At 36.0% G+C, this 26040-nt stretch overlaps 1 protein-coding gene across 2 annotated transcripts in view; it reads left to right on the top strand.

The window, feature by feature from the left end:
• Positions 1-26040, top strand: part of UHRF2 (ubiquitin like with PHD and ring finger domains 2) — an 88193-nt gene that overhangs the window by 47068 nt on the left and 15085 nt on the right. For both annotated transcript variants that reach the window (XM_027615527.1, XM_027615526.1), the window contains exons 5-12: positions 4231-4340; positions 7202-7388; positions 11731-11854; positions 12158-12265; positions 14868-14972; positions 20364-20470; positions 23739-23901; positions 24568-24708. In XM_027615527.1, coding sequence (XP_027471328.1) covers positions 4231-4340; positions 7202-7388; positions 11731-11854; positions 12158-12265; positions 14868-14972; positions 20364-20470; positions 23739-23901; positions 24568-24708 — 1045 coding nt within the window. The remainder of the gene's footprint in view (positions 1-4230; positions 4341-7201; positions 7389-11730; positions 11855-12157; positions 12266-14867; positions 14973-20363; positions 20471-23738; positions 23902-24567; positions 24709-26040) is intronic.

Below are 26040 nucleotides of genomic sequence, written 5' to 3'. Positions count from 1 at the left end.
ATCTCCCTAGATGTCCTTTTACAAACATACAGAACTAAAATATCTACTTCAAAATTCATCGGCAACATTGTAACCATTCAGGGTGTTGTGGCATCCCCTAAAAAAAAAAAAAGATAGCTGGTGGGATAAATAACTGAAAGCTACAAGATCAGTGTGGTATCTGTAGCTGTGCAAGAGGTGGGAAAGGGTAACTACAGATGTATGATGGACCCAAGAACTCTGTATCGTTCCAATTTTAGTATATGTGCTGCCGAAGTGAGCACTGGACCCAAGAATTCTGAAATAAAACTATATCAAACTTTTGAGAAGGGCAGCTCTGGTGGCCATTTCTCAAAATGACCCCTAGTATTTCCCGCTTCCTGGTATTCATTAACACCTTACATAGTTACCTCCCACATTTTACTTAAGGTTACTTTTGTGACCAATAGAATATGGCAGGAGTGATGGTTTACCACTTCCAAGATTCGGTTATAAAAACATTGAAGCTTCCATTTTGGGCTCTCTCAGATCACTTCCTTTGGGGGAAGCCAGCTGCTGTGTTGTGAGGATTCATACATCCTGGTGGTCTTGCTCTAGTTGAGCCTTTAGATGAGACTGCGACTCTGGTCAACAGCTTGACTGAAACTTTGCAAGATCTTGAGCCAGAACTACCCAGCTCTGCTGCTCCCAAAATCCTGATTCGCAGAAACTGTGAGGTAATTTTTGTTTTAAGCTGCTAGTTTTAAGGTGATTTGTTATATGACAACAGGACTAATACAGCAACTGAAGCCAGAAGGGGTATGCACACCAGTTTAGATGAGTACAAGCAGTGTGCAATAATAAGATTTTGAAGGGATTAGTGACCAGTAAGCTCTTGAAATTATCTAGCTAAAACTGTTCCAGGACAAAGCCCCATACAGAAAAATTACTGGAAATACATTCCAAACTGAGTAGGATAGGGACAGTAAAGACAAAAAGAAAAAAGATTCAGTTAAAAATAGGGAAGGAGAATAGAGCCAGGAGATTTAAGAAAGTAAGCTTCCATAGTACCTTTTTAAAATAATTTGAGACTTCATTTACATACAACAATATTTATTATATATTTTTTGTACTATGTATTTTAAGGGAATGTTAGCAAGTGTGTATACCCATGCCACCACTGTAATCAAGATTAATAGGTTTTCATCACCCCAAAAAGTTCTTATGGGCTCCTTTAGATATCTCCAGTATCCTCAGCCTTGGCCCCAGACAACTACTCATTTGCTTTTTGTCAGATTAGATTTTAGTTGCTATAGTTTTGAATGCTTCTCCAAAAAGTAACAATTAAAAAAAGTTCTATGGAACTCTATAGCTGTTAGCTAATAAAGCTAAGTGAAATTATATCCTCCAGAGGTTCAATACATTTAATTTTCTTTAAAAAGGCATTGATGTCAAATTACATATTAAAAGAAAAAGGAAAAAAATGTAAGGTTGTTATCCTCATTCCTTTTAAGGAAAGTATCCCAGAAAGACATGCATGAGTTAAGAAAAGATGAACCAAGGATTTTAAGTCTAGTCAAAACTGGCCTTCAGAATAAAGGCTGGAAACTGTTACTACCTTGGAAGAACTAGGGGAGCTATTCTCATGAACACTTCCTGGAGAATGTTGTAGAGAACTAGCTTCAGGTCATCAGGATGACTGAAGAAAATCTGACGTAAAGAGCAGTGATAAAAATATTTTTACATTTAGGGACACCTGGGTGGCTCAGTCGGTTAAGCATCTGCCCTCAGCTCAGGTCATGATCCCTGGGTCCTGGGATGGGGTCCCATATCGGGCTCCCTGCTCAGTGGGGAGTCTGCTTCTCTATCCACCTGCTGCTTCCCTGCTTGTGCTCGCTTGCACTCTCTCTGACAAAAAAAAATCTTAAAATATTTTTATGTTTAGAAGTTAGGAGATAAAGGAGATACATGAAGAAAGTATAGTATGTAATGATTACATGATCTGACATCAGATATAACTAGGATGTGGGCGGAAATACACAAAAGAATTTAAAACTTCAGTAATCACGATGACAGCTAGTAAGAATGTCTTGTGTGTAATGTGGGATAAGGCAAAGACATATTTGTAACATTCTAATTTAGACATCCCTGGTATCTTTGATAACTAGTAGTTTCTGATTGGGGAGAAAGGAGAAACAGACACATAATTGTTTTTAAAAAAGTAAATTTACCCTTTAGTTCTGAATTTGAACAAAGCATTTGTGTGAACTCACTTAAGTATTTTATATGTGTATTCATGTGTATGTTTAAATTTTGTACTGTCCACTGAAGAAGCCTTGAAACAGTGATCAACCTAGTTGCAGTAAGCTTTTCTAGTGCCTGAAGTGTGGCTTTGAAATATTTCCACCCAAAAGAAATTGGTTTCCCTTATACATAGGACTCCAGGCTAGAGGCAGAAAATGTGCAAGATGAACTTGAAACATCTTTTCTTAGGGATAACAAGGAAACCCACAAACACTGCTAACTAAATTCTTGTCAGAAAAATTTGGGAGTCAACTGGAAGTTCCTATTGGCCAAAGATAGTTTGAACATCGACAAGGAAAATAGCTATGTGGATTGAAACACCTCAAATATGTATGTGAATTCCTAGTAATATAGAAACTCATTGGTCACCTATACCGGAAATTAGGGAACTATTTCTTAAAGTTGCCAAAGAAAGCACTTAATCCATGTTTTTTATATGATGTGTCACTGAGTCACCAAATAATTGATGAGGTGAAGTTTCTTTCTATTGAATTCTAGCAAATAAATTAAGAATGCTAGAACTGGAATGTCAACACTTTCTAAACCCCAGTGAATTAATCTTAGCATTGAGTATTGATGGCTGCTATCATCATAGAAAAAGACAACTAAATAAACTGGGTGCTTCCTAATAGAATAGACCTATAAATAGTTTTACCAAAACATGAACCTGGATTTGATTAACATTTCTAAATGCAAGGATTGACTTTTTTTTTTCATGTAAAGGGCCAGGTAGTAGTTTTAACCCTCGACAGCCAAATGGTCTCCACCATCACAGCTACTCAACTCTGCCATTGTAGCACAAAACCAACCATAGAGAATGCATAAGTTAGTAGGTGTAGCTGTCTTCCAGCAAAACTTTATTTACAAAAGCAGGCAGCGGACCAGGTTTTTGACCTCTACTCTGGATCCAGCTACCAAATTGAAATGCAAATAACAGAAAAAACCTATTTAAACTACACTTTGGGAATGCAAATATTAGAATCAAGATATTGGGCAACTCTATAGGACAAATGGTGGTGGTTCTTCAACAAATTGTAAAGAAGAAAAAATGTGGGAATTGATAGAGTCTTTAAAACAGGCAAAACTATATGATATGCTTAGGAAGACAGGTGGTAAGACTGAAGAAAAGGTAAATATATCTCTTGGAATAAAAGAGATTGAGATTGGGAGGGAGCATGGCAGGGGCTTCTGAGATAAACTATTCTGTCTCCTGTCTTGGTTGGTGGCTATAAGATGTGTACCTTGTAACTGATTATACATTTATCTATGCAGTTTTCTGCATTTGTGAATATCTGACATTAAAAGTTTTAAAAATGTTGCATGTGAAAACATGGGAAAAGTCATCAAATTCTAACCAAATAAAAGTACACTTTTGATAAAAAATGTATTACTAGAGAGAGACATTTCATAAGATAATTTAAGAATCCTAAATCTGTATGTACCCAATAACATTGCTTCAAAAATATAAACCAAAGTTGACAGAGTAAAAGGAGAAATCTATATACAAATCCATAATAACAGGAAACTTTGAAGAAGCATGTGTAAACAGGTATAAATTGTGTCTTTGAGGAATATGGCTTAGTATCTGAAGGACTTTTCTTTTTAATAAGTCATCTTTTTACCCAGAGACTTACTACATTTACTGGAAATATGTTTAAATCTTTATTTTGATTGATAGAGTATCATTTTTACCTAGTGTTTAAATTTACAAGATAACTGTCTTCTAGCCAGATAATCTAAGTGAAGTCTGTAACTTTTTTTCCTAATTTTACACTAAAATTACATTTAGTAACTAATCACCGTTGGACTTTTCCTGCCATTGGAAACAATAGCTCAAGGTGATTAGAATACCTAGAATCCCGATTTTAAATCAACAAAGTTCAGTGGGTTTCCCAAATGACTCTTAATTGTTTGTATATGATTTAGATTTTGCTGGCAAAAGTTAACTTTTCTTCTTTTTTTAAACAGGGGTTCTGAAGGAAAATTAAATGACTGCCAGATAAGATTCGTAAATGAAATCTTTAAGATCGAGAAACCTGGAGCTCATCCCCTGTCATTGGCAGATGGAAAGTTTTTAAGTATGGATTTTTCTTATGGGTTTAGACTACATATGTTGTACTTGATTGGTATTTTAACCACCAGGAAATAACTTGAGAAAGTATAAAACTGTAGATCATGCAGACATTAGCAAAACAATTTTGATCTAAGACCCATTTTGGTTTAGTGGATTTAATGGATTTTTCTCAAATGACAAAATTTGTTTTCCAAAAAATATTTTTTTGGCATTTTATTGCTGTTTTCTTGTTTTCTTGACTATAGATTCTGTCCAAATACCCATTCAGTAATTTTGTGGCCACCCAAGATTGATTTTTAATAATGAGACTTATATGAGTAGAGTCTGACTGACAGTAATGCCGGTTAAGCTTTGAGTTTCTGAGAGGTAATAAGTGAGGTTTAAACAATTGTGAGAGTATTGGAATATAACCCTGCCTTTTCACTGTATGTATTGTATTTGCTTAATATCATACAGCTAGTTGGTAACAGAGGTGGGAGTAGATTCTAGGTCTTTTAATTCATGGTTCAATCACTATCTTTCCAAATAGATTACTGTCTCATACTCTCTAAATTCTGGATTTTTGGGGGGAAAGCAATTTATTGGCTTTATGCCACATATCAATATCTAGTATATATTTTTTTAAGATTTTATTTTTAAGTAATCACTACAACCAATGTGGGACTCAAACTTACAACCCTGGTATCAGAAGTTGCATGCTCTACCTACTGAGCCAGCCAGGAGCCTCAATATCTAGTAGATTGTTTTAGAAAAATACTCCAACTAAAGGCTTCTGCTTACCCTTTTCATACTGCAGTTGTGCAAGAAAATAGCAAGACAGTACCTTTAACAGATCACAAAATAGACTTTCATGTTACCAGTCTAAGCCTTTTTCATTTTTTGAGACTGCAAAGCTGATATATCTAGATTTTAATTAAGAACCTTCAGGCATACTTTGTATGAGTACTTGTATGGTTATATCCTAGGAGTAAAGGTAACTTGAATAAACCTGGTTTTGTTTTTTTTTTTTAAGATTTATTTATTTTATTTTAGAGGCAGGGGATAGGGGCAGAGGGGGAGAGAAAAAGAGAATCTACTCCCCACTGAGTGTGGAGCCTGACACAGGGCTCGATTTCACAACCCAGAGATCATGACCTGAGCTAAAATCAAGAGTCATGCTTAACCAGCTGAGCCCCCCAGGTACCCCTGAGTAAACCTATTTAATGTGACTTAGTCATTCTCAGTGAAACACAATACAAAACCAAGATAGATGAGGGGTTTTTTTATCTTTCTGTTATCTCTTAGTACATCTGCATGTATTCTGTTCTCTCTCATTCTCCATATCTCTCCTCTGCCTAATACTAATCACATTATAGCTACAACTTTAAACTTGTATGTAAAGAAATCATTTCACAGCGACAGCCAGATTGCCTTTGATCACATCACTCCATACCAAAAATCTATCAAAGGCATGTTTTTAGGTCTATTATACATCCATTATTTCTATGTTGTCATGGCTCCCTTAGTGGAAGTGAAACAAAATTGTAATCTGCCATTCATTAGCAAGAATAGGCAGTGACCAGGCAGAAAGATAGTACTGAAATCAGTGCCTTTCCCTTCCCCCCTCTCATTTTTCCAGTATGGTTCCCCACATCCCTCATATTGTTAGATCAGTTCTGATATGGTAAATTTCCTCAATTGTATTGTGTACATATGTCAGAAATTCAAAATCTAAAACAATATTAATTTAAATATGGGGGCACCTGGGTGGCTCAGTTGGTTGGGCAACTGCCTTCAGCTCAGGTCATGATCCTGGAGTCCCAGGATCGAGTCCCGCATTGGGCTCCCTGCTCAGCAGGGAGTCTGCTTCTCCCTCTGACCCTCCATGATCTTTTGCTCTCTCTCTCTCTTTCATTCTCCCTCCCTCCCTCCCTCAAAAAAAAAAAAAAAATAGGACTCCCAGGAAGTAATCACTCTAACAATCAATGTATATTATCGTAGACATCTTCTACTATTTACATAATTCATCTTTGTGTATTAAAGATAAAATTCTGCAGTTTTCTTTTGAATTTCATATACCTCATTACCTCTGTATTATGGTTCTTGTAAACTCACCTTATTTTTAATAAAATCTTTCCAACCATATCTCTTTTGACATTTTAAATTAAATTTTGTATTATGAACATTAAGATTTTTTTGTGTACATGTTTATATCTTAAAATTTCAACACTTTGGCAAAAGCTGTTTGGATTTAGATAGGTTGGGGGGAAATAAATGCTACACCTCTTACTTGCCAGAGTTCTGAACCAATTGACAAATAAGATAAAAATCAACTGAGTTAAAAATACTATTTCTATTACTGATAAAAAGTATGTTGGGGGCATAGCTTGAATGGGAACCAAAATGGGCTTGCTAACTCTTAGCAAAATCAGCCCTCCCCCTCTTAGTTTAGCCCACTCAAGGAAAGGTTTAGGTCTGCAGGTACATGGTATTTAATTGTTCCATTTATTAAGTAGTTAGATCAAAACAACTTTGTGCAAGAGAATGTTGTATACCCTTGAAATCTGAAGATACCTTTTGGTGCCCTGGTGAGTTCACTGCATTGGCCCTGGAACTTTCAGTCTGGTCAATGCAAATTTTAAAGGCAAGAGTATACATTATCTTGCAGGTAGTGATGTCTGCTATACCTGGGCTTCACCCCTGTTATTTTGATAAGTATAGAATGATGCTCAGGTGTTTATTATTAAAGTCCCACACTTGATTATTCTTTGTGGTTTTTTCCTATTAAAACAAGCTGTATGCTACTTTCATGTGTTTTTCTTTGTAAGATTCATAGATGTAAAAATGATCCTAACACTGGGCTTGTTATAATTTTATTCTTAATAGGGAAAAATGATCCTGAGTGTGACATTTGTGGTGGAGATCCAAATAAGAAATGTCGTTCTTGCTCCTGTCATATATGTGGTGGAAAACAAGAACCCAACATGCAGCTTCTATGTGATGAATGTAACATGGCCTATCATATTTACTGTCTGAATCCACCTTTGGATAAGGTCCCTGAAGAGGAGTACTGGTATGATTATCAAGGTTTTTTGTTGTTGTTGTTACTGTGTTAAGAATTGAATGTGAAATAGTGTTTGAGCCACCAAAAGAAGACTTCTGAAGATATATAATGTGTATTAAACTGCTTAATAAAATTTTTGTAGCCAGTGGTTACTTGGCATTGATAACCTTATTTGGTTATTGTAATGGCTGGGGAACTGGTCCCTAGCTCTTGTTTTTTAGTCCTTGCAGTCCTTCCTCTAATATGGAGTCTGTGTTCTTTCAAAAATGCAAATCTGATTGTGTTAACTCCTTTAAATGTCACCCTATAGGGCCTTGCACAATACTTTTTTAGTTGATTTCTCCAGGCGTATTTCTTATTTTTCCCTTTCATTTTCCCAAATATTCTATACTCTAGCCAGATTAAATATCTTTCAGCTCCTTAAGTAAGTCATGTTCTTTCTCTCTGGGTTTTACACTTGACACATTTTCTCTTAGAAGCATTTTCGTCTTTGCTTAACCTTTAGGATGATATTTATCCTTCAGGTTTTCACTTAACTATGACTTTATCTGGGAAAATGGGTGGTCCCCTTACCCCCCAGTTATTCTATTATTTTTTTTATTTTTTTGTGCTCATTTAAAAAATTTTTTTAAATTTAAATTCAATTAATTAACATATGGTGTATTATTAGTTTCAGAGGTAGAATTCAGTGATTCATCAGTCTTACATAATACCGAGTGCTCCTTAAATCATGTGAGCTCCTTAATGTCTATCACCTAGTTACCCCATCCCCCTACCCCCTCCCTTCCAGCAGCCCTCAGTTTGTTTCCCATGATTAAGAATCTCTTATGGGTTGTCTCCCTCTCTGATTTTGTCTTGTTTTATTTTTTCCTCTCTTCCCCTATATGATCTTTTTTTTTTTTTAAGATTTTATTTATTTATTCATAAGAGACAGACAGAGAGAGGCAGAGGGAGAAGCAGGCTCCCCGCTGAGCAGGGAGCCCAATGCAGGACTCAATCCCAGGACCCCTGGGATCATGACCTGAGCTGAAGGCAGACACTTAACCATCTGAGCCACCCAGGCACCCTGTTTTGTTTCTTAAATTCCACATATGAGTGAAATCATTTGATAATTGTCTTTCTCTGATTGACTTATTTTGCTTGGCATAATATCCTCCAGTTACGTACATGTCGATGCAAATGGCAAGATTTCTTTTTGATTGCTGAGTAGGAATCCATTGTATATATATACACCACATCTTTATCCATTTATCTGTTGATGGACATCTGGCTCTTTCCTAGTTTGGCTGTTGTGGACATTGCTGCTATAAACATTAGGGTGCAAGTGCCCCTTGAGATCACTACTTTGTATCTTTGGAGTAATTACCCAGTAGTGCAATTCCTGGATCATAGGGTAGTTCTGTTTTTAACTTTGAGGAACCTCCATACTGTTTTCCAGAGTGGTTGCACCAGCTTGCATTCCCACCAACAGCGTAAGAGGGTTCCCCTTTCTCTGCATACCCGCCAACATCTGTCATTTCCTGACTTATTAATTTTAGCCATTCTGACTGGTGTGAGGTGGTATTTCATTGAGGTTTCGATTTGGATTTCCCTGATGACGAGTGATGTGGAGCACTTTTTCACGTGTCTGTTGGCCATTTGGATGTCGTCTTTGGAGATGTGTCTGTTCATGTCTTCTGCCCATCTCTTGATTGGATTATTTGTTCTTTGGGTATTGAGTTTGATAAGTTCTTTATAGATTTTGGATACTAGCCTTTTATCTGATAAGACATTTGCAAATATCTTCTCCCATTCTGTCGGTTGTCTCTTGGTTTTGTCGACTGTTGCTATGTAAAAGCTTTTTATCTTGATGAAGTCCCAATAGTTCATTTTTGCTTTTGTTACCCTTGGCTTTGGAGACATGTCTAGCAAGAAGTTGCTGCAGCCAAGGTCATAAAGATTGCTGCCTGTATTCTCCTCTAGGATGTTTTTTATTTTTATTTACTTGCCAGAGAGAGAGTGCGAGCACACACAAGCAGGGGAGCGGCAGGCAAAGGGAGAAGCAGGCTCCCTGCTGAGCAAGGAGCCCGATGTGGGACTCGATCCCAGGACTCCAGGATCGTGACCTGAGTCACGATGCTTAACCAACTGAGCCACCCAGGTATCCCTCACCTCTAGGGTTTTGATGGCATTAGTCCAAATGGAGATCTTGATTTCCATAAACACACCCCCTAAAATCCTGTTCCTCTCCCAATCTTCATTAAATGGTATGCTCATCTAGTTGTTCAGGCTGAAAAGCTATACTTCCTCTTTGATTTCCTCTTCGCCCTCCTCACATATTCTACATCCTACATGAGCAGGTCTTGTCAGTCCTCCATAATCTTTCTCTGCTCTCACCCTTCAGTCCAAACTAATGTCGCTTCCCTGAACTGTATAATAAACGCCTAACTAGTCTCCTTGCTTTCACATTGCTTGCCAGTTATCCTTTCTACCATAGTAGCAGAATGATCATACTAAGTCCTGAACTGAGCAGCAGGATTACTCATCTGTTTAAAATCCCCTAGTGTTACCCTGTTGCACTTGGATGGCATGTGCTTAGGTTTTATTCTGACCTGGCCTTGCCTGCTCTATAACCTCATTGCTTATCTCTGTGCAGTTTATTTTTGCTAAACTTCAGATCTACCCACCTAATGTTTTTCAAGGCATACCACTCCTTCTTAGGCCTCAGGACTTGTATACTTAATGTCTTTTTGCCCAGAATGAATTCCCTGGCTTCTTCATAGGACTGACTCCTTTGGTCTCAGCTGGAATATCACCTCAGAAAACTACTACACATACCATTTCTAATCACTCTTAACACCCACATAACCCTGATGTATTTCCTTTATAGAATTTGCTGACTTCCTGAAATTGTTTCATTGTATGTACTGGTTTTCTTCACTCTGTACAAACATTTTGATCATATTTATCCCCAGTACCAAAATAGTGCCTGATATATCTTTTCTATTTCTCCAAATCATGTTGTTTGCATATTTAACCTCTGAGCTCATTTTCTCACCAGAAATAGTATCTGCTTTGCCGCTAAGATCTCTGAAAAATTATAGTTTTAAAGGTTAGCACATTGGGTAAAATCCAGTCTTAGAACAAATTAATTTTTGGAAGCCTCCTGATTTCCCAATTAGAAGGGATTTTACTTGATAATATTTATTACTTTCTTCTACATTTTAATTTTTGCCTTGGTTTTGTATGTGTATATCACAACCTAACTAATTTCTCAGAATCAGGGGACTGAATTACATTTTTCTTTCCTCTAGTACTAAACAAAATATCTCATAATTAAGCAGTCAGAATTAGCTGGTGGGCATGGATGGTTTTTTTGCTCTAAGAACTATATGGAGTAATTATGAAATGGAAAGTATAGGCATATCTAATATTAACGGTGAGAGGGGCCAGTTGATCTTTATCAGGATATCCCTCAAGTTTGCATTCCTTGATGATATAGGAACAGCCTCATCTGATTCTATAGACATATTTATACTTTGCTTTTTAGGAATGATTTAAGGTAGCTTATAATGATCTGCAAGTTATAGTAGGTTGACCAACTGCAATAGGACAAAGGACAAAAAGTATAGAGAATTAAAACAGAACCTACAGATAAGGCTAATATAAACAAGCATCCTTGGATCCTGTAAATTAGTTGTGATAGAGTATACATTTTTGACTTCGAGAGTTTTAATCAGTTTAGATGGGGATGTAACCAATTCAGTTGCATAGTTGAACATTTAGGATCATCTATTCTTGCTACTTCTGTTTTAATGATAGGAACTTCAAATGAATAAATTCCGTTCTCCAGGTTAGTGATAAGATCAGAGTTCATGGGCGCCTGGGTGGCTCAGTTGGTTAAGCGTCTGCCTTCGCTCAGGTCATGATCCCAGGGTCCTGGGATCGAGTCTGGCATCAGGCTCCCTGCTCAGTGGAGAGTCTGCTTCTCCCTCTGCTCCTCCCTCCCCACCCCCCCACTCGTGCTCACTCTCTCCCTTTTTGTCTCTCTCTCTCTCTCTCTCTCTCTCGCAAAAATCTTTAAAAAAAAAAAAGGAGTTCATGATGCCATTTGATTTGGACAGCTCTGTCTGGCTTTTGAACTGAATTTGAGATTTTATGATATAATCCTTTACATTCTTTAAAGGAGTGATAAGGTTTTGGTTTTGGTTTTTTCTTTTTCCTGCTAGCTTAATCAAGTTTAATATTTAAATGCCAGCTGAAGATCTATAATATACACCAAGTATTACATCTTAAAACTTGTTCTGACCTGGAAAGGCCATTCTTTTACTGGCTTTAATATGGTATTATCAAAATTCCTTTTCTTTTAAAGGTATTGTCCTTCCTGTAAAACTGATTCCAGTGAAGTTGTAAAGGCTGGTGAAAGACTCAAGATGAGTAAAAAGAAAGCAAAGATGCCATCAGCTAGTACTGAAAGCCGGAGAGACTGGGGCAGGGTAAAGAAGAAAGTCTCCTTTTCTCCTAGCTATAACATTTATGACTAATGCAGGTTATAACATTTCAATACCAACAGTAGTGGTGATATAAATTATGCTTTCCATATCAGAAATATTAACAAATAACTATATTTAATTATATAATTGTTAATTTGCTGTAACTGTTAGCTATATGTTAATGAAATCATATAAATTATGTATTGTTAATCATATAGTTAGGTTTCTATTTTATTCTCATGGGAATTAAGGGCTTTAAGATTTGACATAACCAGTTTCTCAAATAGCTTGTTTGTTTACTTATAGGGAATGGCCTGTGTTGGTCGCACTAGAGAATGTACTATTGTTCCTTCTAATCATTATGGACCTATTCCTGGGATTCCTGTTGGATCAACATGGAGATTTAGAGTTCAGGTATGTTTTAAATTGGTTTTGTTGAAAGGGTAAAGTTGGGTATAGTTAAAATTGTAGCAGTGTCAGTTTCTGTTGATTATAAGTGGACTAACCTAGGTTTCGTCACATGGCATTTAGTTGTTAGAATAAAAGATTCTCTATAGGATGGGTAGACTCTTCCCCATAGCTTAAGACAGAGGACCATACATCGTGGAATTAGGCATTAGCTATGCCTTTCCATCACTTTGTTTTACTGTTCTGATAGTTAACATTATTGTTAAACTTTCTAGAGAATTTTCCTTGCTGAGAATTTAATATTTGAAATATTAAATTTTTTTTCTTTAAAATATTTGGTAAGTTCTCAATATCATTGAAGTCCAAGAAAGCTCACTTAGGTGTCTTGTTTGCAGCTTATCCTTCTGAATGAATGTTAAGTTGTTGGCCAGAGGAAGTGCCCAGATAACCCAAGGATAAAATTACTTCTTTTTTCCTCTTGAAGGCTCTATTGTATTCATTTCTAACTTCTTTTTTAGAATGGTAATTTTATCATTATAGAGAGCTTAAGTTATTCATCTTCATTTTCTGTTTCTCAGAGACACTTTAAAGTTTTAATTGTTTCTTCTGGATTTACCTTATTTCTAAATAGCATGTTTCTACTGCTTTTGTCTTCATATTTTAGTTTAACTTCTTTCTATGGAAGATGGCATTTAGTTTAACACACTCTGTCTTCCCATCCTTGCAATGGTTATATTATAATTTTGGCTAAATCCATATGCATGTTTTATGACTTTAGATCTTTAAATACAATTAAAAAAATACTACAAGTAAATACAATAGAATGTTATAAATACAATAAAAAGTACACTTAGTATATTTTTAATTGCCTTGGGTTTTTTTGTTGGCTTCATATTTTTTTTTATACCCATCACTAATTTATTCCCAAATTCTAAAAGCCCTATTAATACAGTCTCAGATGAGTTTGAGGTTGTTGGCCTAAGCAACTACTAGGGTGGATTGTCATTTAGGAAGTGGGGAAGAGTAAGATTTATTTTCATCAGGATTGGTGAGGTTGGGAACAGGTGGTCCTGTCTTCTGGAGTACCTTGTGTTTTCAAGACCTAAACTTAGGCTCTGATGCTTTCATTAGCTTCTCATTGGCTTCTAATGTGTGTCTTTCCCTACCCTGCTATGCAGCTTGGATTTCAGCTTCTTTTTCTCTAAGAACAATTATAGGATAAACAAATGAGTTCTGATACTTCTCTCAGGTAGTTTGAAGTACACAAAGTGACAGCTGTTCAGTGAGCCAAAATTGAAGATAGATGGGAAGAAGCAGTAGGCCATTGAAGTAGTAGAATACATGAGTAAATTTAACAAATTGGGAAGCATGTTTGGGTAACATTGAGTAGTTTTGGCTCAAACATATATGCTCTCTGAAGGAGAAGCTGGAGATAAGAGTTAAGGTGGGGAAAGTAGATAGGAGCCAGATCGAGAGAGGGTAATATGTAATATTTGGGGCTTGATATACAATATGACCATTTGATGTTGAATATTTATTTTTTTATTTTTTTATGTTAATCACCATACATTACATCATTAGTTCTTGATGTGGTGTTCCACGATTCATTGTTTGTGCATAACACCCAGTGCTCCACGCAGAACGTGCCCTCTTTAATACCCATCACCAGGCTAACCCATCCCCCCACCCCCCTCCCCTCTAGAACACTTTGTTTTTCAGAGTCCATCATCTCTCATGGTTCGTCTCCCCCTCCGACTTACTCCCCTTCATTCTTCCCCTCCTGCTATCTTCTTTTTCTTTTTTCTTAACATATTTGATGTTGAATATTAAAAGCAGATTTATTCTTAAAAGTATTGTTCTATTTGTGATGGGTAGAATGAGATTTGAAGAGAAAAACTGGAGGCAGTGAAAAAGGATGTTTATAGCATTCATGACTCAAACTAAGATTATAGCAGTTGAAGTAGAAAAAGATGTATTTGAGAGATTTAGGAGATTGATCAGCAGTATTTATGACCAAAATGGGTTTGAAAAATAGAGGAGAAGAATGAGGCTAATCTCTTGCCTGGGGTGCCTGGGCTCCTCATTCAGTTGAGCATCCTACTCCTGATTTTGGCTCAGGTCATGATCTCAGGGTCATGAGATTGAGCCCCTCCTTAAGATTCTCTCTCTCCCTACTACCCCCCCACCCCCACCCATCTGTACACACCCTCTCTCAAAAAAAAAAGAATAAAATGACTCTTGCCTTTCTGATGTGGCTAGGGAGCATGCAGTAATTGAAGAGAAGAAATCGGATAGGAAGGGATCTGGACCACTGGTAAACAAATTCTGTTTTACCCAAGTTGAGCTGTAATGACCAGTAGACATAAAATGGTATTTAATAATTATTTTGAAACTCGGAATTCTAGGTCTGAGCAGTTTTAAGGTCACCAGCTTAGTATCTAAGGGATATATAGTTGGAAAGAAATAAAGTTGGTGAGCAAAAGGTAGAACTCTGAGCAACATTCAGTTCTTAGTTGGAGGCTTTTAGGATCCAATAATATATGTGAAAGCATTTTATAAATATAATTTGACTATTCAAAGGTATTTTGAGACTTTCTTTATTTCATAGGTGAGCGAAGCAGGTGTCCATAGGCCCCATGTTGGTGGAATTCATGGTCGAAGTAATGATGGGGCTTATTCTCTTGTCCTTGCTGGTGGATTTGCGGATGAAGTAGTAAGTCATGATACAACCTTGTTCTTTAGAACCCGTCAGTAGAATACAGAAGCTTTTTCTAGCATGTATCAAATCCCAATTTTTTTTTTTTTTAGCATAGTCTGTATGTTGAAGTGGGCACTTCTGTACAAATTATAAGATAAATCAATTGGCGGTCTTTAATCTTTACATGTACTGATTTATGTATGTATGTGGTAACTGATTATTGCAATGAAAATACATTCTCTAGAGCTCATTTTTTTTAAATTAAACTTATTATTTTGGGATGTTATAGACTGATATGTAGCCTTAGAAATACTGTAGATATCTCTGTCCTTTACCCATCCGCTCCCAATGATAACATCTTACAAAACTGTAGTACAGTATCACAACCAGGATATTGACATTAATACATTCAGGTCACTGAACATTTCCCTACCACAGGTATCCCTCATGTTGCCCTTTGATAGCCACACCTACTATACCTGCCCTCCTTAACCCCTGACAACCACTAATCTGTTCTCCATTTCTATAATTTTTGTTTCAAAAATTTTTAGAAGTGGGGGGCGCCTAGGTGGTTCAGTTGGTTAAGCATCTGCTTCTTGATTTCCACTTGGGTCATGATCTCAGAATCATAGGATAGAGCCCTAAGTGGGGCTCCGCACTCAACGGGGCGTCTACTTGAGATTCTCAGTCTCTGTCTCCCTCTGCCCCTCCCCTCCCATGCTCACGCTCCCTCTCTCCCACTCTCGCTCTCTAAAATTCTTTTAAAAAATTTTTTATAAGTGGAATCATATAGTATGTGACCTTTGGGAATGGCACTTTTCACTCAGCATAATTCTCAAATTGTGGCATGTATTAATAGTTTATTCCTTTTTATTGCTGAGTAGTATACCATGCTATAGGTATGCCACAGTTTAACCATTCACTCATTGAAGAATATTCAGATTGTTCCAGTTTCTGACTTTTACAAATAACTGCAATAAACATTTGGGTACAGGTTTTTTTATAAATATAAGTCTTCATTTTTCTGTGATAAATGCCCAGAAGTGCATTGTTGGGTTATATGGTAGTTGCATGTTTAGTTTTTTTTAAAAAACTGCCAAATTGTTTTCCAGAGTGACTGTACCACTTTACATTCCTATTAGCAGTGTGTAAGTAAGTGATCTAGTTTCTCTGCATTCTTGCCAGCATGCAGTGTTGTTGCTTTGTTTTACTTTAGCCATTCTGATAGGTATGCAGTAAGATCTCATTGTGGCTTTAGTTGACATTTCCCTAATGGCTGATGGTGATATATCTTCAGGTCATTTGCCCATCTTCTAATTGTGTCCTATTTGGGGTTTTTTGCTGTTCATTGAATATGTAGTTTGCAGGTATTTTCTCCCAGTCTGTTTCGTTGGTTTGTTTTCACGATATGTTACAGCTATGTAGAGGCCAAGATGTAATATGTTTTCAGACAAAGGTAGAAGAGCTTGCCATTTTTCTAAGAGGCCGACTTGTTAATACATTTACACTAACATGGCAAAGGAAACTGCAGATGGAAATATGCAGGGTAATTATTTGAGTACTCATTTAACATCATATTTTTAAGCTGTACTTTTTAGAAATACAAAGGATGTTGTATAGTTTACTACAGTTGGCACTTAATTTTTTTTTAGGGCTCTGTAAGAAAACAAGCCAGCTAAAAGTAGAATCTTTTTAACATGTTTTTAGCATCTAGCCAGTTGTGTTTGATCTGGACTCTGACATTTGTGTGTGAGACTTTGGCCTAATTGTTTTACTCCAGTAAACCTCAGTTTCCCCATGTGTAAAATAGAAAAAAATAGTACCACCATTTTATATCAAAATTATTGATATTAAATGAGGTGATATATGTAGTCTTAGCATATAACAAGGATTCAAACAGTTGTATTGTCTATAGCAGAGCTTATCTTAAATACACAAAACATAAACATGTAGAGGTGAAAACAAGTACCAAGTTGAATTGGGATGGTTATTACTACTTCCCTTTTTCCTCATCTTTTGAATACAGTTACTAGTCAAACATTAAACATTTGTAGAGAAAAGTTCTGATGGGCTGTTAATTATGCGTCTTAAGCAATTAATTCTCAGTCTGTTAAATAATATAAAGAATAATTCATTTTGGAGCTAAAACAAATAGGCTTAGATCACCAGCTAAGATACATTTGGAGATGTTAATATAGTTTATAAGCATTTTTAATCTTTTGATCACTTATTGCAGGCAGGTCATATCTATAGAAATAGGTGGAGGAAACCTGAATAAACTTTTCTCATTTGAGAAAAAAATTTGTTTTGAAACCTTTAACATTCATGGAACCCATAATCTTTGTTTTGTCCAGATGAATGGACATGAAACTACTGAATACCTGTTGATAAACTAGTTAATATTTTAGTCTAGTAACTTGAGAATCAAATGCTATTTTTAGTGCCCTGTGTTAGAGTAACCTCATTTGAGGAATGAGACCCCACAAAGATGATCTGCCTTTTATAGTTGTGCTGAGAAATAGTTTGCTCAGTGATCAGTAACAGATTCTGGAACCAAACTGGATTTGTATCCTGGTGCCATCTTTTACTAGCTAGGTGACCTTAGGCAAGTTAATGAACCTCTGCCTCATCTATAAAATAAGGCTTTAAAAAAATACTTCATAGGGTTGATGTGAGCGTTAAAAGAATAACACGTAGGGCGCCTGGGTGGCTCAGTTGGTTAAGCGACTGCCTTCGGCTCAGGTCATGATCCTGGAGTCCCGGGATCGAGTCCCACATCGGGCTCCCTGCTCAGCAGGGAGTCTGCTTCTCCCTCTGACCCTCTTCCCTCTCGTGCTCTCTATCTCTCATTCTCTCTCAAATAAAAAAAAAAAAAAATAAATAAATAAAAAATAAATAAATAAAAGAATAACACGTAAAATGCTTAGCCTAACACACACACACACACACACACACACACACACACACACACACACACACACACACACACACACACACACACACACACACACACACAGTAAATGCTAGGTAGGTGTTATCAGCAGTAAAGTGGTAGTACCCAGCTTTGCAAACATGTAAGGGGTATTTTGAAAGAAACTGGCAGAGATTGAAGCTGTATAGTAGATAGCTTTGGAATTAAGGAATCATTAAAGGTGTCTGGGAAAAGTTTAATGATCTTAACTATGCTTTAGGATATTTATCTGATAGTCTTTGTGGGGGGCAGTGAGAAGATTGAGATGAAGGTCTTTTGCTTGATAAAGGTGATGGCAGGAATAGGAGCATCCAGCTTATTTTGTTAGGCAGCTACTTTACAACTTGAGAGGAGTTGAGATTGGGAAATTGAGTCACTCTGGGGCAGTATTATGTCCCCTATATAGATGATGGCTTCTTACATGAGGTGTTCCCAGACAGCAGGCTTCTTTAGTCTGCTGACCCACAGGGATACAACTTTGTGGAGCATGGACTAGAATATGTAACAAATTTGGGCTGATCATTTTTCCTTAGGAAAATTAGTCTGAACTAATATATTGGCTGAGTTCTGACAGTCTAGCAATTCTTTTTTCCCCTAAGAATAATTAAAAGTTTCTGTTGGTGTGATGATTAAAGTATAGATGAGCTAATGACATAGAATTTTAATTATTCTTACTTGATTATTTGCTGTTTGAAGAATAATCAGAAATGTTTTTGTTCTTTCATTTTAAACACTACTGAGCTTAGGTTGCCCCTATTATGCTCTCCTAGTCACCACTCCTTTTTCCTTTATAGCACTACTACAATTATAACTTTAAAAGTTGACGGGGGGCTCAGTTGCTTAGACATCTGCCTTTGGCTCAGGTTGTGATCCCAGGACCCTGGGATCAAGCCTCACATCGGGCTCCCTGTTCAGTGGGGAGCTTGCTTCTCCCTCTGTCCTGCTGCGCCCCTTGCTTGTGTGCGATCGTGCACTCCCTCGCTCTCTCTCTCTCTCTGACAAATAAATAAAAATCTTTAAAAAAAAAAGTTGAGAGGGTTATGAATATGAGCATTGTAAAGTCAATCCAGGTACCATTTGGAAGACTGTTTCTGATTAAGAAGTGTTCTAGGCTGCTCTAGATGTAGTTATTTATTAGATTTCCTTCAAATGGAATACACACTAAAGATGAAATTCCTTAATGCCTTAGTCTTTATAGACTTCAATATTAGATCAACAAAAAGTTAAGTCATGGTTTTTGGACAGATAAAAGTGCTTCTAAAACCATGAGATTTTAGTTAGGACTTAATCCAAAAACAAGATGCAAAATAGTTGACCTTTATTACAGACAAGGATTTAGTAGAGAAAACTTCATTATCTTTAGTCTAAACTAATTAAAATCGCCCAATAAAGAAGAAACACTATTGGATGGGGGAATGAGCAAAATGGGTGAAGAGGAGTAGGAGATACAGTCTTCCAGTTATAGAATGAGTAAGTCGGGGAATAAAAGGTGCAGCGTAAGAAATACAGTCAGTGGTATTATAATAACATTGTGTGGTGACAGATGGTAGCTACACTTGTGGTGAGCACAGCAGAATGTAAAAACTTGTATCACTGTGTTACATACCTGAGACTAACATAATTGTGTGTCAACTAACCAACCAGAAAAAAAAAGAGAACCACCACTGTTTTGATAATGTTAGTGAGTTAATTTGTATACTGATACTCTTCTCAACTGATTTTGAGTACTGAATCAGAGACTTAGTAATATCAATATAAATTTGTAGCTATTACAGAGATATTTTTGGTCCTAGTTTATGTAACATCTACTTCCTCTGACATTTTTTTTTCACATTTAGTAGACACTTTTACAAATTCTAGTTTTCAAATTCTTTTCCAATGTTCTTTTTAATGATCCTGAATGTAATTTAAGTGAGCCTATACAGTGTGAAATGTGAGGAACTTAATATGCTGTTAGGATTTTAATTTTGAAATTGAACAGCAAACTTAGGTATGGTGTAGATTGCTGATGGGAAATCAGATATGAAGTTTTAACTTCATACTAATAAAATGGTATTCTATAAAAACCTACAAGATAATATTGATGTTTATTTTAATACCATTGAATTAAATGAAACAATATTCCCAGTTCATCAGGTCTTATTTTGTAACATTTAGAGATTATTAAGTTGTATATATAGCATGAGACTAGCCACATTTGGAGGTATTGAAAGCTCTAACTTTAAAATGATCAAGTGATGTAACTTGATATAACTTGAAGATGTACTACATACACAACTGCATTTGAGATATTTTGGCAAATGTCTCTCAAGATGCCTTGAAGAGAGAACATGTAAATTCATAACATCCTAACCAAATGTTCTGACTTTAAAATAAGAATTGGCGAGATTATACTTGGGTTTAGGTATCTTAATGCTGAAAATCTTTTCCTGTAGGACCGAGGTGATGAATTCACATACACAGGGAGTGGTGGTAAAAATCTTGCTGGTAATAAAAGAATTGGTGCACCATCGGCTGATCAAACATTAACAAACATGAACAGGTACTCTTTATTGTTAGAGTTTGTAAAGACTATCTATTTGGGCTTTGTATAAAAGTTTGATTATAGTCATATAATTTTAAGTTAGACTGTAGGGGAGAATCTTAAATTGAGAGTTAAAGATCTAAATTTAAAATCCCACTACCTGATTATATGATTGTAAGCATTCTAACTCATTTCCTAATACTCGTTTTTAAATGACATAATTCCCAGTCTTAATACATGTGTTTTGCATTTGAAAACATGTTGAAACATTTGAAGGAAGGGAACCTATATAAGTGAAATTGAGGACAAGGTGGCTATCTACTATCCCATAGGTCAAAGTTATGTTTTACTCAACATAGATTTATCTTTTAAAGTAACAAACTTCTTAAGAGACTCACCAGTGTGAGATAGGTTTAAGTTTGGGAGCCACATTTGTGGGCATAAGTGAAACATCAGATAAACTTAATCAGAACTACACTCAAGGTGCTTTTAGAATTTATAATAACGTCTCTTAAGTGTTATAAAAGAGAATGTTTAGTTACAAAAGTGACCTTTTCTAAGTAAATACTTATAAAGCATTACAAAAGAGCCACCTTGTGCTGACCTTTGTTCTATAGAAGTATTAATGATATTCCAGCTTCCATGGGAACAAAAAAATGACTTCAAAATGTTTTATTTCATATGTGCATGCTATAGCAATAATAAAAAAGTGACCCACACCATCAGATAGCAATGACCACATTATAACTTGTCGTATTGATAATTTTTTGACCAATTTCATAAAGTTGAAATTTTTATATCCTATTGTTAAGGGTGTTTTATGGATTGAGTAAAAATGAGTATTTTTCTTTCTTGAGTCGAAATCACTCGGTTTTAAGTAGTGTGCCCTTAATTTCTGATTACCGTGTGAAGTAAAGAATACACCAGTATGATTTCAAGAATTTGTTGCATACCAAATTACATACAGTCTGTTTTTATGTCTTCCTTCTATATTATTTCTGACAGTAGGATTATTTAACTGAACCAGCAGAGGAGACAGGTCAGATTTGCTGGTGAAAACATTCCTGAGGCAGGAGTCCAGTTCCTAGCTAGTATTTTTCTAGCAAAATAGCAGCTCTTCAGGAGGAATGATCTTAAAAGAGTTAGAAATATTTTGATGTGTTTTTGTCAGTGAAAGTGTATCTTGAATTTGTAAAAGGGCTTTTTTACATTGTCAAATTTGAAAATTATATTTACCTTTTAATAACATTAGATTATTTTGCTTGAATGAAGTTTGTTTCCTAACTTCTTGCATTTGTAATATACATGGTAAATATTTTCCAAGCTTTTAAAGAATCTAATAAGTATAACCCTGTTTGCCATATGTTATAATCTTATTAGAAAATAATTGAGAAGTAGTAAAAATGTTTGTATTGAAAGGTAGTGAATATAAAATATTAACTCAGAACCATTTAGGATTGACTTATCATAGGGACTCTGACATCCATTCTGTTAATTTATACATTAAGCTTTGAGTACGCATTGTGATTGTAAAGACCTCTGGGCAAAAGATACCTATATGTTTTATAAACATGAAAACCAAGGTGAAAGACCCTTAGCTCTGCATCATATTATACTCTTTCCTAAGTAGTATATGGTCCAGTTCATTTTTGCTTCTCCACTAAGAGGTAGTTTGGTGCCTGCTTCTTTCTTTGAAAAGTTTGTTCCTACTTCCTCTCAGCTCTTTCACTTTATGAAACTGAAGAGGGCAACAAGGTAACCTGGCCTTCCTTTATCAGGGCAGTCAGAAGCAATCGATTAAGCTGCAGAGTAATGGAAAAGCCTTGTTTCACCTAGTTTGATCTTAGATTCTTTTCACATACTTGAACAACCTACATACTTATGTGAAACTAGAAGTGAGTTAATAATGCCAGTTAGGGGTGGCAATCATTCTGAATGAAGGTGCCTATAAGCACCAAGGCATTCCACTCATTAATGTGAAAATACTATTTGTCCTTTTCCTAGCTCTTTAAGAAGATGAAGTGTGTATATCTCAATAGGTATTACATAAATAAGATGGAATACTAGCCCTAGAAGGTTGGCTACATTTTCTTCTACCTCCCAGAGATTTAATGCATCTCCCTTTGAGATAAAAAAGATAACTTGGTAAACTTTAACTATTTGACCACATTTATAAAAGTTTTTTTTTTTCCTAACAAAACACTTTGAGTTTATTTACTTTAACAGTATAACTGATCAAGAGATCTGGATAGATTAGATGTTTAGTCATAAGGTCAATTTTTTTTTTTTTAATTTTGAGCCTACGTAAACTTATACCCTGAAAAAGTATTTTGTATCATACCTGAATTTACCAAATTGGGTGTGTATGTGTTTTAACCTTACATGTTCTCAGTGGTTTCTTTTCACTTAAGTTAGGAAGTAGGTATCTGAGAAGAAGAATACTAATTTTAAATAGATTCTAGTTGGGGGGGTTTGTTTTTGTTTTTTGTTTTTGTTTTTTGACAGGACTAAGTTCTCCCAAGAAAGGTCTTCTTACATAACCTTACTGATTAATTACTACTAAGTGAGTACACATACTAAGGAAGCTTCAACTAAATCAGGTGCTGCTTCTCACTCAGTGTCCCTCCTTGTTCACATGTCATAGTAAAAATAGTGATCTGGAGGAGCCAAAAATCTTTATGGTCATGATTTAACACAGACATTTGAATGCTTCAGTTTTATTTAAATTTTTTACTCAAAGTCTTTAAACGATATTCTCTTATTAAACTTGTTCTTTAATAGCTTCTAAACATTAAGGATTCTCTATCGTCTGGAATGTGGAAAGTAGACCTAGAAAGGTCATTTGTACCTTGCTGACAAATTTATTTTCCTGGATTTCTTTCTACATTATTCCAGCAGTTTACCTCACTCCCTTATCAAAAATAAATACTACAACAATCACTTGCTTTAGTTTTCCAACTTTCTCCCTTCCCTCAACAAACGTTATTTTAAAAAAATTCCATGTATTTCTAGTTGTTTTCTATTATACGTGGCACAGATGTTATTACTTTCAGAAGAACCCTACAGGCTATCTGAGAACCAATCCCCTGGCTTGGGGGTGACATCAGAAAACTGATTTGTCTTCTCTGCTGGTGGGGGAAAGCATAATCCTATTATCTGGAATAATATGGAAAGAATCATAGAATCTTAACCATCAGGTAAGGCATAATTCACCTTTTAATTGAGCTAATAATGCGATTATATACTTAAAGATTACTTGGTATAAAGACTTTGTTTTATTTTTTAGGGCATTGGCCCTAAACTGTGATGCTCCATTGGATGATAAAATTGGAGCAGAGTCTCGGAATTGGAGAGCTGGTAAGCCAGTCAGAGTGATACGCAGTTTTAAAGGGAGGAAGATCAGCAAATATGCTCCTGAAGAAGGCAACAGATATGATGGCATTTATAAGGTGCTCTATCTGGCATGACATCTTGTTAGTCATTCTTCCTGGGCTTTCAAGACAGGGTTGCCAAAGGGAACTACTCTACTGGGGTGGGCTAAAGGAAAGAGTAGATCACCTTAGTTGGTACTTCTGCTTTTTCTGGAAATACAACAGATACACAAAGTGAGCTTCTAACTTTGATACTTTTCTCTTAACACTTATCTGAAGTCTGTAAGGGCAGAATTACATTTTGAGTTAAGCTTTTTGTAAGTATATATTCTCTATGATAAAACTAAATAATGTGGCCATTGTAGATACTGATTCTTATATCTTTATAATTATTTTAATTGTAATAGATTTTCAAAGCCAAGCATGTTATAATTTGTAAAATAGGTTGTTTAAAAAACAGAGGCATTTACTGCCACCATTTTTATCTATTATGCAGGAATCTATTCGTGAGCATAATCTTGTTAATATTTCACGTTTATAGCAATGTGTACTTATATGGGAACTAACTTAATTAGGAAATAAGGTCAAAACAATACCTTAGTGAATATTTTTTATTTACTGTTCCTACAACAAAGCAAGCATCCTTTGCAGTTGCATTTAGTTCAGTCAAGTATACTTAAACTAGTAATATATTATGAGTAAGTCTAAATATTAAATCTCAAACTACAAAATACTGTGATTTAGGTGGTAAAATACTGGCCAGAAATTTCATCAAGCCATGGATTCTTGGTTTGGCGCTACCTTTTAAGAAGAGATGATGTTGAACCTGCTCCTTGGACCTCAGAAGGAATAGAACGGTCAAGAAGACTATGTCTGCGTTTACAGGTTAGATTACATTTGTCTAGGCTCCTTGTATGTTCATAAAAATGCGCACCTCTGTAGTATCTTTGTGCCTTAACACTGGAAACAACCCATGGCAATTGATCAGTGGACTTTAAGGGGTGAGGAATGAAATCATGCAAGTATACAGAAGGAAAACAAGTAAAAAGGTAGCATTCTAGGTGTCAGACTGCCCTAAGACCAAGAACTGTGCTTGGGAAAAGCCAGGCCTTCAATGAAAAGTAAAATATTTCAAATCAATTTGGAAATGACTTGAAGAATGAGGGAGAGGGATACATAAAATTTACATAAAGGAGGCCTTAAGAAGGGAAGTTTATCCTAGAGGGCACAGGGGGTGTGTCTCTGGTAGGGGAAGGGGGAGGTGGCTTGTAAGAGTGGTCTGCTTCCTACCCTTCTCACTTTTCCTCACCCCTTTTTTCTCTTCCCCCTCAAAGCTGCTTCCCTGTCCTGTCACCACCTTTAGTGCTTTGCCTTTTTTTTTTCCCCTTTGCCCATGTTCAGCTGTTAACCCATTTAAGACTTTGTTGGTTTTGTGTGCATAATGGATGGTATGGCTACATTCCCCGTCCACTGCCTATGCACCCTAGACTTTGTCCCTGACACTGACTTCAGAGCATGGTTTGAGTTCATCCTCCCATCATTCCCCATTGTTGTGCTTCCTGTAAAGACTACCAGCTTTTCATTTCCCCTGGCTCTGCCCACACTGCATGTGTAGGGGCTGAACTATGGGCAAGTGTCTGACCACCCAGGCAGGTGAGTGTGTGTTTTCTAGTGCAAGTCTGTGTCTGTTTTTGTTTTCTTTTTAAACTCGTAGAATAATTGTTTCATTAATTAAATGAGACCCATCAGCTGCTAAAATAACTGCCAAAATAATTCTTTTTATAACAATATAAAAAAATAACTTGTTAAATCCATTTTTAAAAGATTTTTTCAGATTCATTGTTCAGCAGAGCAGTGTTGTAGATAGGTTAGATTTGAAACTGTAAGCAGAAGCATGTAAGCCCATCTACTATGATAAGTTAATAATATCATTGATGGGGCCTAAAACATGTTGAGTTTAAATATCAGTGTTAATCAATAAAGCATGTCCCCCAGAAAAGTGTAGCCAGTAAAACACAAATAGGTAGACTTTATTCCTTAAACTCGAACCTTGAGCTGATAAAGAATTCAGTAATTTAGTGGCTTTAGGTCTTCTAAAAGCCCCATCTTCCCTATTTTGGTAGATAAGAAATTTAGCCCTTAATGTTGGGGGGGTGGGAGTTGTTTTGTTTTGTTTTTTAAAGATTGGCTCCACAATTGAGTGTAATACCATCTATA

The sequence above is a fragment of the Zalophus californianus genome, chromosome 13 (assembly GCF_009762305.2).
Source record: "Zalophus californianus isolate mZalCal1 chromosome 13, mZalCal1.pri.v2, whole genome shotgun sequence".
Taxonomy (NCBI): Eukaryota; Metazoa; Chordata; class Mammalia; order Carnivora; family Otariidae; genus Zalophus; species Zalophus californianus.
Note: the sequence above shows the minus strand (reverse complement) of the source record. Positions and strands in the feature narration are given on the sequence as shown.